Raw genomic sequence first — 18017 nt, forward strand, 5'->3', positions numbered from 1 at the left:
AGCACAAGAATAGATAATAGCCACTAACCTTATTCTGATGACCAGCAGAAACTATGTCTGACGATAAGCCCTCCCAGTCCTGCCCAGACACGATCCCAACAGAGGAACTACTAACCCTCTGCGTGACTTCGTGCCAAGGGGGGAAAAAGGGAAGTGGATAAAACAATAAACAGGCTGTGGTGATCTTCTGTGGGTCCCTCAAGGGCTGGGCAATAAGACAACGCGTCACCTGGAGGAATGTCCACACTGCAAGGGGGAACGACAAGACAAAATGATTAACACCAATCCTCTGGTAAGCTTATAGTAAAGTCAAGAAGCCTTCTCCTTTTACTCACCGAAAAGTCACACAACCAAACCATGAAATACCGGCTCTTGGCATAGCTGCAGAAAAGACAAATGAAGGACGCGTCTTCCAACCAGCAGGAGAAGCGCTGGATTGTAATTCCACCCAAAAGGACAGTCTACATATGTTGCCAGATAGCAGAATGGCAGGCGCGCACTGGAAACTAAGTACACCAAAGAAATAAGTCTTGTTCTTTATGGCACAACACGAGGTCAAGAAATGTTTGTCAGCAAGGCTCCTTCCGAAGTATAAACAAAAACAGCAGCCATCCAGATAAGGGTTTCCCTTTAACACAAGATAACGGGATTCAGAGCTCACTGGGGAACTTGACACCAAGGCGTGTCCCCAGCTACAGCTGAAAGGTATTTCAGAGAGCGCGTCTTGAACATCAGACGCGTTCCTTGATAATAACTTTTCTTAATCCGCCAATGCCAGATAAACGCAAACCGCGCGTTTAAAAGACACCATGGCTAATATTGGACTTTAACAAGGAAGTGAAATAAACACGAAGGAGGCGAGCCCGCACTCCTTCCGCTATTGTACTTAACACACTCCACGAACAGCACTCGGATTCCAGGAAACAAGGTTCAAAACTCTGTCCAGAAACAGCAGGCTTCTGTCTTCAAGCTGAGATCCGGCGGGGATCACCATCCGCCGTATCCACAATGTCCAGGTAGTTTGACAAGCACCTTCCACTTGAGAGGGTGGTGATTTTGTAAGATCCGCCCTGTGACTCCATGTGCCTGCCCCCTAGCATGCTGGTAGCTGTAGTGCTTCCGGCCGTTGCTTCCCACACCTTGTCGGACACGCAAACAATAGGGTACCCCAAGATGGTATGGCATGCGCCCACTTGACCACGAGATCGCTACACTTACCCTGCTATAACATAGAGGTGGATAGATACACTAGACCTTGGTTACATCATTTATATGGTAGGATAGATCTAGAGATTTATTGCACAATTTTTTTGCTAGTAGAGTCATGATATTTTGTAAATAATTACATGTCCAATTTTATTAGAAGTATCACAATGTCACAGTAAACCCCCCTATGAGTGTCTATGGTTTATCTATTCATGTTTCATTTGTATTACAAAAAATGTATATGTATAGATGTACTAGTGATCAATGCTTTTCTTTTTAGGATTTCACCCCTGAAGAAGGGTACCACTGGTCCGAAATGCATTGGGCGCTGCTTTAGTGAAAGCATAATGTTGAAAATTTACTTATGAATATGATGTTGTTTTGACACACAAGTGTATACAAGATGTACATTGACAGTTGTTTGTCATAAGGTATCATGTAGCAGCATGATTGCTTAATTTTTCATTAACTTTTCACTATATATAACAGAAAGGTGCATAAATACACCAGTTGGTATGTAGTGACTGTTTACATGTTTAGATGTCACGTTTGAATTGATGTAAAATACAAACAGACTAAAAATTCTGACCTATAAACTAAAAAAATGTTTAATCAACCTTAGTATTATTGTTATTTATTGTTTGGAAAACAGGTGTGTTTCCGTTAGGAACAGTGCACACTACATGTAGATTTCTATCTACAGTCCTTGACCCTCTCAAACCAACCCATAAAAAGGTTAGCGTAAGAGGGACAAAACCTGGAGCCCATCGCAGTACCCCTTATCTGGTGGAATCAAGTATCTTCGAATAAAAAGCCCTTGTAGTCACTTTGATAGCTCTGGGTTCAGCAGTGGAACATGGCTCAAACAGCAGTTCAGGCCTCTGAAGGTTCAAGGCAGACTTTAGGCAGCCAAGCAGTCCTCCCAGGTACAGGAAGGCAGTCTTCTGAAGTATAAAGCAGGCCACCGCAGCAGGCAGACCTCTGAGAGTCCTTCTGCAGGTCCAGAAAGTGAACTGATGAGGGGGACCCTGGGTCCCATTTTTATAGGTGGTGCCTCATTTGAGGTAATAGTTTCTAGAGAATTTGCTTTGAAGTACTTGGTCTCCTGCTTCCCCGGCCTTGGCTTCAAGCTGGCTGCATTGTTCAAGGAGCTGTGACCAGTCCTTTGTGTGTAGGCAGAGCAAAGTCTATTCAGTTTCAAATTGATCTGTGCCCAGCTCCGCTCCCTGCATCTGAACCATCCAAGCACATCTAATCCCTCTATAGTATGTCTGTCTGGGAGTAATAAACCAAGCCCAACTATTATCTACACCCAGTCATGTGACCCAGTAACAGGCTGCAGGCACCAAATAGTTAAGGCAGGAAAAGCCATCTTTCCAAAGGTTGCATTTTCAAAATTGTAAATCTGACTTTACCACAAAAAGTTATTTTTGATTACAATTTCTCAGACACAAAACCTGAAAAGTCGACCTGTTCCCAATCAAAAGTTAACACTTATTAAATGTAATAAGGCAGCCCAGTTTTATTCTATAGGAGAGGTAGGCCTCACAGTAGTGAAAAACAAATGTATGAGTTTTTCACTACCAGGGCGTGCAAAGCTTTAAAGTACATGTCCAGTCTTTTAACTATAATGCACTCTGCCCTATGGGCTATCTAGGGGCTATCTTAGAGGTGACTTGTGTGCAATAAAAGGGGTGTGTAAGGCTTCGCAAGAGGGTTATTTTGTCAGCGCCCTTGCCAAGCCGAATTATCAGTTTAAAATTGTATTCAGGCTGTAATGGCAGACCGGGGACATGTTTTAAGGGGCAACTTAAGTGGGTGGTACAATACGTGCTGCAGGTCCATTCGTAGCATTTAATTTACAGGCCCTGGGTGTATTGAATATTACTTTACTAGAGACGTATAAGTAAATTAAATAGTCCAATCCGGTGTAAGACAATTTTACCATGTTTTAGGGAGTGAGCACAATCACTTTAGCAATTCAGAAAAGTTTATAATAGTTGTGATGTTGGCCAGTGGCGGTGCGTCCATTGGGGGCGTTGGGGCGTTGCCCCACTAGCCATGGACGACCGCACTGGCAGTGGCAATGAAGAATGACTTTTAAAAAGTAAATATGTGATTTAAAGAAATTTAATCTGACCCGAGCGCACTGCGCGCTACCTGTCCCAGGAAAAGCCCGACCGAATCGGGCATCTATAATGAAGTGGGCGGTGGGGGGCGGGGCTGCGGCAGAGTGGCAGGCAGGCAGCGCACACAGACAGGCAGCGGGGTGCTGACTGCGCTTGCTAAATCCCGGAGTACTACATTTTTTGACTGGCTCGCGCATGCTTATAAGTGTAGACCTTCCCTCCCCCCTCCCCCCTAGCACTCCGATACATAGACAGGGACCCGGGGCCCCGGTCACATCTAGGGCAGATAGGAGCCTGCTCGTGGGCCAATCCTGGCGCAGTGGCAGTGTTCACGCTGCGCCAGGATTGGCTGCTGCAGCAGGATGGTGCCGTGATTGGGTGTTGGCTGCTCGCACAGTAATGGCCAATCACATATGGCTATATCCAGCCATGTAGTCGGTGATTGGCCATTTCCCTACGCTCTTGGACAGTCAGGACGTCACAGCACGCACGTAGCACACCAGTGCTGCCAGTGCCACCGTCAACACCAAGAGACTGAGTAGTAAGTGTGAAACTGAAAGTAGAACAAACTTTCTAGAAGTATAGTGAAGTCGAGGTCCGAGCCGAGATTGAGTTCTAGTGTGTGGGAGAGTAGAGAGAGAGTCAGTCTTAAGGTAGAACATTCATGTTCTTAACACCCCTCATGAATCTGATCCCAACAAGGCAGACTCGAGTCGACATCATTCTGAGGTGGGAAAACTGCGCAGCATGAATTGCCCGGCAGTGACTATCATCTGTTATGTATAGCAGCACTTAGAAACAGCAGAAGCACAATATTTAGCACTATATAAAAAGGTTTTCTCTTAGGTTATTCAGTAAGCATTATATAACACTGCAAGAGTTCAGTTTGGCGTTTCATGTTCGAGGTTTGAGTCTATTTATAAAACTATCATAATTTTACTGATGGTGCCGTTGAGACAACGCAATATTGTATGTTAAAAATAATGAATGATGTTATAAAGATGGTATGGCTTTGGCGGAACTTACGGTGAACATACTACTTTAATTGGTGCATTTCCTGTCATTTGTTGATTTGTGTTCTGTGTACTATTAACCTCCCATCAACGTTAATTTATAATCTCAAATGTTTTCCTACGAATTCCTCTATATTACTTTTAAAAACTACACTTTCAGTGTCTTAGTTATAGCTACAATGTAAAGTCTAAAACTCGCTGGCAATCCCTAGTTATGGTAAGCTGACCACAACATAATTCATGCCCCGGCGCTGCTCATGAACTCACAGACACAGTATTGATGATATCTCAATGACATCGTGCTTGGGTTGGAAGCCACAGTCTGGGATTTAGCCATTTGGACTCTCAAATGGACATCACTGACGTTCGTTAATGGATTGAGATCCAAATGCTGGCTCTCGACTAGGCGCTTTGCCAAGCCTACATACCCACAGTGCTCACAGTGCACAGCTGTTAGCTAGAACCACCAGTCACAGTGCGCGTGACACTGGTGCCTACTCATCTTCTCCGACCTCGTTGTGACCAGTGTTTGAATCGTGTTGTATGTGCAGCCTAGGACCGCCTGCTTGGACCTGCTTTGTTTGCTGGACTGACATACAAGTTACTGCGTAAGTGTTGACCAATCCAACACTGCTGTAATAATATACTAGTGCAGCATTGGCATTGCGCGCCCCCCCTTCAAAGTGAATTATTTCCACCCACTGTGAATGTGTTGAACGTCACGTCAGCATTGCAATTTCCTATGCTCTGAATCTGTCTGTGCTGTCTCGCACGCACTCACCCTCATCATTGATGAGAGCGTCACTTTATTATCAGATTCATCTTGCATTTGCAAATTAATGTAAGTAACCGTTCTCATGTATTTTTTTATATATTACTTGTTGTATTTCATATCAGGATGCAGAGCTCAGAGGCTATTATACTGTACACACACAGCTAACACTGTCTTCGCGTGGAGTATGTCGTATTTCCTGTTTTGGGCCATCTGACCTTTGGCTGTGTGGGCTGGATAGAGCAGGGCTACTCCGACTTGACGGCTCCTCTCTTACGGCAGACCCAATATATTCTGGGCGATTTATTTTCAGGTTATTGCCTTTGAAAAGCATCCAGAGCTCGGACAGCCCCTGAAAGGCTGGTCGGGCTGGGAAAGCGCCATTTCCAACATGGCTGTGACAGTGGGACATTTTGGGGTCAGTGCTTGCAGTGATTATTGTAAAGGGCACATGGGGGCGAAGGATGGATTAGTGCTGCACTAAGGCCAAGAAATAACCTGTTCTGTAAACTGCCACTGCTTCCTCAACAATACCTGTTTTCGCCACTTTTTCATTTACATCCAATATTGACACTAGTCCTCCTTACAGTAAATGCGAAGTTTTGTAGTGGTGAAAAGTCAACTCATGTCAGTAGACCATCATGTGTGTCGGGGACTCCTCAGGCTGTGGTTATAATCCTGCGCCAGGGTTCCCTCGGGAAGGGTTTGTAACATTCCTAAGCCAGTGCTCCCGCAGGACATTTTTTATAATACTCCCATGCCAGGTCTCCATCAGGACACCTTCAAAACATTCCCACGCCAAGGCACCCTCGAGAGGGGTTTGCAATATTCCCATGCCTGGGTCCCCGAGGATATGTTTATAATATTCCCATGCCAGAGCTCCCTCAAGAAGGGTTTATAACATTCCCATGCCAGGGCTCCCTCGGTATACGTTCATAATCTTCCTGTGCGCAGACAGGCTGACGTGGTGCTTCTGTTGGGTTTCATGACTTCCATGTATGTGACTCGCTGCTTCCTTTGTAAAGCTCTCTAACGCTTTCGTGCAGTGCAGGCGCTTTATAAAATTGCATCAATAATAGAGAACATGTACAATAAAAGCACGCCATTCGTATCGCCACGGGAGACAGCTGCTACTCATCCCTAACTTGCTCTTTGATCCCCTGCCCGGCCCTTGGCATTCCTGGGCTGTCGTTTTATTAGACACATGGTGACCTCAGAATAGCACCTGGAAGCTTTGAGAACTTGTTTGCACACTCACTGTGTGATAATAGCTCCTACTCCTCACCCTGTGAAGGGACCTTTTATCCTGTGGTACACGTACACGTAAGGTCTGAAGGGGCGGAGGGAGAAGGCACCAAGGATATTGTTAATATTTTTCCTAGAGAGAGATCAGAGTTTTGTCTAATGGAAGTTTTGACTCATGGAAATGTAGCACAGAAGGTTAATGTGCCTGCTGCAAAGAACATGTACCTGATGAAGTCTGTTATGAAGCTCTGTGGTTATACTGAATAAGCGGCTACCAAGGTTATATGACAGCTCTTTATTAATGTAATACCTGCACTTTCACAATTGCTTTATTAACCTTCCTGCTTTCTCAAATTTGCTTGAAAATGCACAATTTTTCCACTATTTTTTCAAAATTTTGGAAAAAAACCCTCCCTAGGGGGTTCGGGCTCGCACACTACGCTCGCTCGCTACGGTGCAGTTTGATTATCAGTTTCCGCCCCACCACTTTCAAATGTCACCAGCCGCCACTGATGTTGGCTGACTGGTACGCTGATTCCTGCATGATCTTTCATTATGATATTTGTCATAAAATCAGAGGGTCAGACACTTCACAGCTACATTCTTGCAATTAAACTCTTGATTAATATGGGCTATGGTTTGCATTTGAGAATATACAGTGAACGAAGGATATATGTCTAATGGAGGGAAATGTAGCTATTTCCTTTCTATCTGCAAGCTTCTGCATTCCACTTAATTTACCATGCACATACCAGGAGGTTAATGTATAAATAAGAACTACAAGATGTTGGGGGCAACTAACTTACGTTTGACCTTTTGTAGAAAGAAAGGAGATCTTGAAAATGTATCCTGCCATGTTGTTTCCTGCGCAGCCACACATTTCAGGGATATAAATGAGAATGCCCCTTCCCTTGTCTGGCTCAGACTTACTTTCTGGGCACTCGGATTCCAGAGGGGAATAAAAAAACTAATCAGTGAAACCGCACTAATGTAACAGCTGACCGAAATTTCTTTTCATAATATTAGGGGATTCCTTACTAATGCATGTAAGCACAAAAATGTTGGAACCCTCAAGTGGAACTCTGATTGGTCGTAACCTACAGGAGTCTGAAATGCTCGTATCCTGGCTCATCCTTGTACTAGGTGGGCGCAGGGTATGCTGGGAGAAAGTGGGGTAAGTAGAGATTTTCCACTAGGGTGGGAATATCATCCCTAGAAACATTGAAGAGTGTGTGGGGCGACCTGTCTCCACAGAGTCCACCCCATAAGCGCACTGAGTGGGCAGCGGGGATGTTTAGGGGGTAAAGAGCCTACCATGCAAGGTTTGTTTTAATTTCTCGTCATGAGAGCTTTATATGCATTAGCCAAGGGCATCCAACTGTATCTGTGACTTCTGTCTGACTATTATGAATCTTCACAAACCAAGCGCAAATAACCCTTCCGTTAAGCAGGGGGACAGGTGAAGGGGTATCCGGTCTTTGAGCATTTTCCCTTGCCAATATCTTTGTGGACTAAAGCCTCGGAACCCAAAGCAAAATCTGTTCTGCATTTGCTTGAAATAACAGATTTGATCCTTGACTTTTCTGTTCAGACTTTAGCACTGTTGTGTTATTCGGGGCCTGCATCGAGGGAGTGGTTCTTAGAGATAAGTAAGTTTTACAGTCAGAAGAAAACTACAAAATCTTATGTTTTTGTTTTGTTGGCTCTCATTTAGCAGTTTCCTTTGTGCGCTTGATAGTGAACTTGCTTTAAAAAAAACATTTACTACATCTGTAAGCATTGACTGTTGGTTGCATTACCAGCATTGTAAACATGAGGTTTGTCTGCTATGAATGTAACCATTTCCATATCTAGTCATATTTCTATTAATCTCGGTAGTAGAAAAAGGAGTAGGATGATGTAGTAAAGTATTGTACTTCCTGAAGGGTCATGAATTGTGATAATCAAAATGACAGTGTTCAGTGATCATAAAGTTATACAATCTGCTATTATTCTTAGTAAAGCCCCCAATCTCATGTGTGGTGGAAGTGACAGTGATTGAGTACTAGTCTGCAACACTTGTAAGTATTACCATACACCCAGTGGGACAGAACGATGACACTAGGTGCTAGTGGCCACTTGAGCTTGGTTGTTTACCACCCATCAATTAGGTGTTTTTCTCACACAATTGTCTCAGCTCAGGCCCACTTCAGGTTGTTCCGAAGCACTGTTAGAAAGAAGACCTACAAAAGACAGTAGCAGACTTCACCTGCAGCAATCGGTCAGTTTATTCTGTGTCAGTGTGTGATGTGCTTTGGGGCTTCTCTTCTCTACAGAGGGCAAAAGAAGGCTGCTGCTGAGAGATTCCACACGTGTCATGGAGGTAATTGCACACTTGTGGTAGCACCGACTTCCTGTGCTTGGGTTATGACTTTACTCTCATTCTACTACAGTTTTTATGGCAGGGCTCCAACATTCAGTTTTGTCTGCAAACCATTTTTGCACTTATCTCGATTCCCACTTGTGCCCCTGGACACAGAGCACAACATGCTTATCATGGGTCCACATTGCTTACTTCTTATGATCCTAGTTTTACCATACACAAACTAGCTCCTCACAGGCAAGCTCTTCTGGGTAGGAGATGTAACTTTGTGCTGAATTAAGGAGAATGAGGATAAAGTGTGGCAGATCCAGCTGCATAGTTTGATATCTGGCATCCTGCCACTAGGAAGATATCTGGGTATTTTCCAGCCTGCCTGGGCACAATCTGTGTGCAGGGTTGCTGCACATACTAAATGTACTCAATGCTGTTGATGCACCTAGCAAAATATTGAAGCTGGCGCCTTCTAGAGCCATATTTAACAACAAGGGGTGGTGATGGACAGAGTTTCTGAATGAAGCAGAATACTCTCACCCAGTCAAGAGATCAGGGCTAGATCCAACACCGTTTTTTAGCTCACTGCACCATCCCAGCTCAGAACCTGGCTATATGCAAATTAGTCTGTTCCTGTCCCAGTGCATGATGGGAACAGGGCAAACCAAACTACCAAGCCAATTCTTACACTGGGAAGGAAACTTCCGGGGACCGGTTTCTGGCATTTCAGCCGTCGTCGGCCCGACATTGCAGCAGCTAGCTTCACGCCCACCCCTAGAGTAGTCTATCCTGCAAATGTTAGCATTATGTGAATTAATTATTTTGGGTACACATGTACATCTCATGGTATGATTAAAGCCCTGCATTAATCCTGTTTCAGCCAGCAACAGAAGTCACAGGCCTAACTGGAATTATACGATTGTTGATAAATCTGCCGATCTGACTCGATTCGCCCTAAGTCTGAATCTGCAGAGGGCTCTAGGTGAAATATTTTAGAAAAATGAAAAATTAGGGGGCGAGAAGGACTGTATTTCCAATGGCCCCACTTCCATAACTCCTTGTATCTAATGGAATTAGGGTGACCAACTGGCATAGGTGCAAATTCAGGATGGTGAGTGCAAAACTTCAGGACAAAGGGACTAAATTCAGGACAAAAGGTCAAAATTGAGGACAAAACTTCGGGACAAAAGGTACGTTTTACAGACACGTCAGAGGTGGTCACGCAATAGTATATAAGTAAGTAAATAAACAACCACCTAAGTACAAGTCAAAATAAGTTTATATTAGGTTGAGACAATCGTGCACTTCATGGTTTTACAGTAAAGCCTTACCTTGCTACCTTAGACGATTCAAAATGTGCATCTCGCTCCAGCAGGTACATTATTCACCAGACAATGGTGAACCACACCTGAATATAAGTGAGGCCGCTTTTATTGTTGTTTGAAAACTACTGGATATATAAGGAACTTTGCAGTGCCAGCCCCCAGTAACAACCCCCCCCCCTTCCAGCCTCCCAGGGAAACACCTGATGCCCGGTCCGGCCAGTCCGGCCTTGCTACCACCCTCCAATGGTGCCCCTCATCTTCCCTTAGACAGTCTCTCATGTGTATTTAATTTCTTTTATAGTGTTACTCATCCCAAGTATGTAGGGCAGGGCGTCTGAGTGCGTTACATCACACACACATTATATAGAGACAATGACTCATATTAACGTGAAAGTCCATTTATAGGAAATGTTACTTAAGATAATGGGTGCTACAAGGTGTAATCATTCTTTCATCTATCATTCAGTGTTTCACCATTCATTATGTCTTTCCATCTATCCAAACATATTCAACCATTTGCAAACCTATCCACCATTTATCCTTCCATCTACCATTTCACTCATCAATCCCTCCATCCCCCCTTTCACTCATCCATCCATTATTCATCTACCCACCCTTTGAAATGAAATGAAATGAATGAATGAGTGAAATGAAATGAAATTTGATTTGTAGAGCGCATGGCTGCCAGAAAGCGTCCCAGCGCTTGCTTAGGGAACCCGTCCTGGTATTCCCCTGCGAGATAACCCATTACTGGGCATCCCCAAGGTGAAAGCCAGGCATTCCGCTGCGAGGGGCCGTTGTGGAGATTAAGCAAGCTATTGCCCAGAGTTACAGAGTGGGACTCCATGATTGGAATAGGCACCAAGGCGAGAATTGTCAGGTCCGGGGAAATTTGAGCCCAACACCCGCCGAGGCGGGGAATTGAACCCTGGTCCGGGCCAGACCTCTGCATCAGGGTCTGCCGCTCCAACCACTTGAGCCACACTTCTCCACCCCCATCCTTCCGTATAGTCATCCATCCACTCTTCCACCCATCCATCTATTCACTCACCCAGCCATTTACCCTTTTCCTATCCACCCATCCATTCACTTACTCATCCATCCACCCAGTCACTTATCCTTCCACTCATTCACCCTTTCAGTCATTTATCCTCCCTTTCTCTCTCCATCCCCCTTTCACTTATCCACCCATCCATCCATTCACCCATCCATTCACCCACCCATCCATCAATTCATCCAAATGTTGATCCTATTACTCATCCATCCCCTCACTCATCCATCCGTTGTCTCATCCATCCACCCTTTCACTTCACTTATCTATCCATCCTTTTGTCCATCCACCCCCTTTTACTCACTCATCAATCCTTACATCCACCCATTCACTCATCCATCCATTCACCCCTTCACTTATCAATTCACCAATCCATCCATCCTTTCACTCGTCCATCCACCTATTCACTCGCCCATCATCTACCCTTTCACTCATCCATCCTTTCACACACCCATCCACCCTTTTACCCATCCACCCTTCCATCTATTTACCTTTTCTCTCATCCATACTGCCACTCATTCACTCATCCATTCATCCTTTTTTCATTATCTATCCATTCACCCTTTCATTCATCCTTTCAGTAATCCATCAAGCCATTCACACATTCCTTCACTTATTTACTCACCCACCTTTTGACATTATGAGCTGAGCCTTTGTCTGCAGAGTTGCAGACAGAAGAGGCCCATCAAGAACTTCACCTTGCTATAGTTCCTAAAGCAAGGGGTGGGGTGCGGTGAGGGAGAGTTCACTATGCCCCTGCACATAGGCAGTCTGAAAACGTAGAGGTCATGAGTCATGCATGACGCACAGTGCCAGGATGTGAGGTGACTGTGACATGGTGTTGTTTTCAAGGCTTTAAGTGGTGTAAAAAACTGGGGGGTCTCTTCAAAGGGGGTGTTTGATGTAATTAAGAGCTTGGTTTAAACCACCTAGGCTAAAAATCTGTGCTTAGCATAGTGTTCCGCCCGACTGGTATTATGTTATTTCTGTCATTCCATCCAGATATATAATACAGCAAGTATCATTACTCCAACAAGAAGCCAGGACTATTGGCTTTGTTAATGGTTGTTAGTTCCTCAAAATAAAAAAAAAGCAGCAACCATGGCGTTGTTGAATATAATATTGAAAATACTTCAGTTCTAAAATAACGAGACAGTGAAACAACGATAACCCATTCTTTTTAACTTGTTTTACAGGCTTCTTTAAATGAACCGTTCTCTAACGTTGCAGCATTGGCGTTTTACCTTTTATCTAACAGATTGCTCTGCTGTACCCTGAGCAAGGAGGAGGCCTCCACATGCTGTCACACCCCAGACTGCCCCATTGTCATTCTGTATGTGGCAATTAGCCGCATACAGAATGACAATGGGCAGGAGGGGCTGCTCTTGTGCTCCAGGGGGAGTGTGAGGTGGCCCATTCAGCGGGGGTGAGGCCTCTCACAGGGGAGCAGTGCTGCTCCTTGTGATGGCCAAAATTACGGACAAAAGGCGTCCGTAAGCGGGATCCTCACGGACAACGGACGTGAGGTCCCAATTACGGACGGTCCGTGAAATTTACGGACGGTTGGTCACCCTAAATGGAATCCTGACCATCACGTTATTTTCTAAACATATTTAGGATGATGGATGACAAAAACACAGATGTAAAGCTATAACATGCTTCTCTCATTTAGCCATTCACAATAATATTAATCTAAGTTTTTTTGTCTTTTTTTTATGATTTCTTTTGTGCAAGCTCTTGAAACATCGAGTGTGGGAATGTCTGGGTAGAGAGAGAATGTACAAATAAATCCATCTTTCTTCCAATACGAGGGACAAAAACGACTGAGAATGGCTGGCTATTTCTGTCTCTCTGCTGAAAAGTCAAATCTGGGTGAAAAGTAGGGACCTCTCCTCCGTTCCCATTCAAAGAATAAAATGATTCTAAAACCATTTTATTATCGTTTTATTTTTCTTACTGCCAGGCGAGGTTAGGGCAGGGCCATCCTGACGAGTGTCACAATAGTGAGGGGTGTTGGGCGCTTGTTAGTGGGCATGTCAGTTTGGACTTATGTGCACTTATAAGTCATGCACTTATGTTTCTCCAACCCAGCTTGGTTGCACAGCCGGATTGGAGAAAAGCCCCAAACTCTCTATTCCTGAGCGAGCATCAAGTCAGTCCGCTCAGGCCAATCACGGTGCTGCTCTCATGCTGGTAAAAGGTATTACCAGCATGAGAGCACCACAGTGATTGTCCCCTGGGAACCTGTGCAGTGTGACCAAAGTTGGGAAAGGAGCACCGAGGCGGCGGTCGCAGGGGCAGGTAAGTGTTTTTATCTGTTTTTCCCTAAAACCCCCCCACCCCCATGTTCGCTTTGCCCCACCACCCCAAAATTAGAGAAGCCACCACTGCTGAAAAGAGGCCTTGGGGGGTCCCCTCCTTCTAAAGTCCCATCCCCGACAGTGTTGAGGCCTGCCGAACTACCCAAATGTCAGCAGCTCTTATGTAGACCTATCCGAATCCCTCCAACATACTCAATATTCATTTAGACCAGCAATAGCCTTGCCCAATTGTGGGTAGTGTTTGCCATGACAGCGCAGGCACTGCAATACCAATTTTGTATTTGCTGTTCTCATTAAGGGGCTGAGCATTTTCTGCCTGGATTGTCTCCCTGTGTAAGTGTGTGTAGGTCCAATTCCATCAGCTGTTGAGTCTTCTCCAGTCCTTGCTGCACATTACCTAACTGGGGAGTCATTCGGCCTTTTTACCGATGTGGCTCAACACTATAAACATTTAATAAGTAACCTAGTAGGTGAGTTCTTTGAATGCTGCGTCTTTGCAGAGAAAACCACTCAAATGCCGTCTTCTCTTCAAACACCGGTGCAAATCAGTCACTTGGAAAGTCATGCCATGTAAAAGAGGAGGTGGAAGCACAAGTCTAGAATGAGTAAATAACAATGTTCCTACAGGACAGGTTTTTAGGAAAAATAGTCTCAAATGAAATAGTAATCAGCTTGTGCTTCAAAGCCTACTGCAAAACTAAAAAATAACTACAACCCTTTTCTGATTTACAAACATTATTTGATTCTTGAGGCAAATAAAACAATTTGGGATGGAATTCAATTGATTACTCTCGCCTGAAACTCTTCAGAAAGTAATGATCAGTAGTCCTTCTGTACACCCCTTAAAGATATTACTTCAACAGGGAGGCAAGAAACGCCTCCGTTGAATAAATATTCACCCAGAGGGCACACTGGCAATATATTTCTGCATTAGGTGGCAGCCAACTTGGAAAGGTGCCCTTCTAATATTTATGTTAAACATTTGTCAAGTGTATGGTCTCCCTTAAACTTGCTGGCCATACCTTCTGACTGGGCTGGCATAGGAACTTTGCTGCCCTTACCTGTTTCCTCGTCCGCTAGTTCTCCCGCCGCCGCACTGCCACCTGGAGCGGCCGCTGAGAGGAGGACTAGCCTTCCCAGGGGGCACTGCGACCCAAGCTGACAACGTCATTGTCCGCGCATGAAGGCGCTATAAATCGCGCATCATACTGGTGGAGCGGGTGTCTCCCTTAAACTTGCTGGCCATACCTTGTGACTGGGCTCGCATAGGAACTTTGCTGCCCCTACCTGTTTCCACGTCCGCTAGTTCTTCCATCGCCGCACTGCCACCTGGAGCGGCCGCTGAGAGGAGGACTAGCCTTCCCAGGGGGCACTGCGGCCCTAGCTGACAACGTCCTCGCCTGCGCCTGGAGGCGCTATAAATCGCGCATCATACCCGGGTGCGGGGCCACGCGTGCGGGGCACGCCGGGCTAAGCCCGGGCAAAGGGCGGGCCGTCTGTGGCCGTCTGGGGCTGGCCAGGGCTGGGCTGGGCTACCCCCCTTTTGTCATCTGCCAAATCCTACTCCGGACTTCGAAGTAAGAACTGTTAACGTTTGGACTTAACTCCTAGTTGTGAACAATTTTGCTCAACACCTCCTCATATTGTTTTTGCTTACTATCTAAAAAAACAAAATGCCTACGAAATTAAGTTTGGGTGGGAAGTCGCTAGTGGGGGGCTCATCCTCTTCTTTTAAAGGGACCCTAGATAACTACATCACCAGGGTTGTTTCAGCCGTAGAACGTGAAATTTAGCAGGCTGAACGGCGTCTAACCTCAGAGTGGCAAACAAACGCTCCTCCCTTGGCGTTATCCAGACAGCAGTGTCTCCATCTCAGCCTCATCTTGGCACTGTTCAGCCAACGGTTATTGGTATCTTGTGTCTGTCCCAAGACCTATCTTAATGTCCGGTTAGCTTGGGGGCGTGTAATTCTACCAATATCTCAATTGATTCCCCAACGGACAGCTCTTCTGAAGAGCATCTACCAGCGAAAACCATTAGTACTGGAAGGCCAGCGCCAACCCTCCGTATAAAAAGAAAACGAGGTTGAAATAAACAAAAAGGTTCCAGAGCAAAAAATTCCTAAATCCTCAATAACCCCCAAAACCTCTACGCTGACCCACAAAGCAAAATTGAACAAAATTCCCTGCCCCCGCTTCTGCTGGAAGATCTCATGAGAAATATAGAGCACCTGATGAAATCTTTATTGTTGGCTCTTGTTGAGAGGGTTAAGCGAATAGCAGACCAACTTGGGTCAGTTCAAGCGACGGGTATCTCAAATACGAATTTACTCAGAGAACTGTCAACAATCAGGTCCCCTCTGAACATCTCTGCCCCTATGGTTAATCCCAAACCTAGCGACTGTCCAACGAGGGGTAAGCCCACACCAACTGCCCAAGATAATCTTTCCATTAGTCAATCCCCTAAGCCAGCCCCTGCTATTCCAAAACATAGGGAAACTAGAGAATTAGAGCAAACAAATAAAAGGGGCCAGGGTTATGACAAACAAGGGGGGAGGCGGTTGGCAGTTAAAAACCGAAGAGGGATCGCGCAGCACGTAAACCTTCCGCCTGAAGCTGAACCATACGTAATAGTATTAACCGGGGTTCCAGAGCTGAAGCCAGGACAACTCGAAAACGACTCTGAAAAACAAGGTCACGTACTGGTTAAGTGTTAACAGGCCACTACCCTCAAGTATTGATGGTAAAATTCTAAATGTTAGGAGGCTACCATGGTTGGGACAAAGACCTAAGGATGTACAAGGGGACAGCGGAATTATAAATTTTAAAGACTATAGGGCAACAAATTTCATTAGAGACTGGTATTGTGATAGCTATGAGGGAGGCATATCTACTAGATCATTAAGTTATTTCTACCCAAGAGCCCTGGTTGAAAATCAAAAAACAACGAACCCTAGGAGTAACTTGGCCCAATCTTTAATATTGCTTCCGCTGATAGTTTCATGGCTCTCTCGAGTTTAGAGGGGGTTGATTGACTTGCAGTTAGGCCTAACAAGACCCAGAAGGAGTATGTAATTTTAACCAAAACAGGACAGGCGATGAGTACGAAGATGTTCCCATTTTGGAAGATCTTCCCTATAACCCTCTTCCAGAGAGCATCCCCAAATCTCAGAACCTGGACCGATGCACATTGGCGGACGGTTCTTTTAATCCATTGCATAATCCTTTTTCTCCCGACACCCCCCCCCGTAACTGAAGTCTTTCAAGTTCCCCTTCCTTCCTCTATTGAACCAACGTGTTCTTTAACCCTCACCATGATTTATTGGAATGTAGCCGGGTTACGTACCAAAATCGACCAATATTCCTGGCTTGAAACAATCCGAAAACACAACATAGTATGTCTCCAGGAAACTTGGTTGATTTCTCCCATCCATTTACAGGGTTACAAGACGTTCAACTCAAGTGCACGTCCTTCTTCTTCAGGTAGACCCAAAGGAGGACTAACAATCTATTTATCCAATGACCTCCTTCTTAAGGAAATATCTGAACTGAAGACAGCCAAGAATTACCAAATACTTAGAATAACGGTGAAGAAAGGGTCCACGTATTTTCTGGTTAACTTTTATAACAATTTGTCTTTATCTGAATCTGTGAATGTTTTAAATGAAATATCAGGTTTTCTAATGGACCAGGGGTCCAGATTTTCTGTATCCCCTTTTAATCTGATTTGGGGCGGTGATTTTAATATTCCTTTGTGTGTCAATTATGAAAATGCTAAGTGTGGTATTACCGATGAAGTTAAGTGCCCTTTAACTCACTTTACTCATTCTAACACGGAACTGTTTAAATAAACATCTTTTCTCCCTGGAGCTGGGTTTTGCGAACGGCCTGGTAGACCCTCCTATAGCTTTTTCCCCCACATTCCATGGAAGGGGTCTATCGAGTTATAGATTATATATAAAGTACACATAACACGAAAGCACATTTGTCAAAATTTGTATCTGGAGTGGACATTAGTAGCGATCATTATTCTAACAGTCTTACTGTTACAGTTCAGAGTACACCACAACAACCCAGGATTCCTAGCTTATTAAACCAACAAGCCCTGACCATAGCCAAGTCGAATGGCTATTCAGTCAAATGGTCGAAAGCAGACCCGAACGTATTGTCTGCTAAGATAATAAAAAGAGCACTCCCCTTACTGGAAACCTGTTTAGACCTAGAGTCTCCAAAGGATCTGATTCTAACCAGTTTTGCTGAGATTACCAAAATAATTAGAGAGGAGTTATTCCGCAAGCAAAACCTTAATAAATCCCTAGAGAAAGGCTGGTTTAACCCCCAATGTCGTCTTTAAAGGAGGCTTTACGCAACCCTATAGGAGATCAAATTGAAGTTAGAACATTGAGAAAAGAATATAATTTGGCCATTAAGAGCTGTAGACAGGAGGGGGCGTGGCTAAGCACGCAATGGCGGAGGACGCGTTAGGGTAGAGCTCCGTGCCAAGCTCCCCTTCCCTGAGCCGTTTCTCCGCCAAATTAAATCCTAGCCGCCCGAAACTGCTGGCGGACCCTCCCGGAGCTCTCCTCGGCAATCTGGCCGACTT

General features: G+C 44.9%; 1 protein-coding gene across 1 annotated transcript in view; it reads left to right on the forward strand.

Annotated features, from left to right (window-relative positions):
• The window catches only part of SLC12A4 (solute carrier family 12 member 4), a 533265-nt gene that overhangs the window by 307095 nt on the left and 208153 nt on the right, over positions 1–18017 (forward strand). Inside the window, exon 11 of the mRNA XM_086945194.1 lies at positions 7957–8014. Coding sequence (XP_086801320.1) covers positions 7957–8014 — 58 coding nt within the window. The remainder of the gene's footprint in view (positions 1–7956; positions 8015–18017) is intronic.

This window comes from Lissotriton vulgaris, chromosome 12, assembly GCF_964263255.1.
Source record: "Lissotriton vulgaris chromosome 12, aLisVul1.2, whole genome shotgun sequence".
In the NCBI taxonomy this organism is placed as follows: domain Eukaryota; kingdom Metazoa; phylum Chordata; class Amphibia; order Caudata; family Salamandridae; genus Lissotriton; species Lissotriton vulgaris.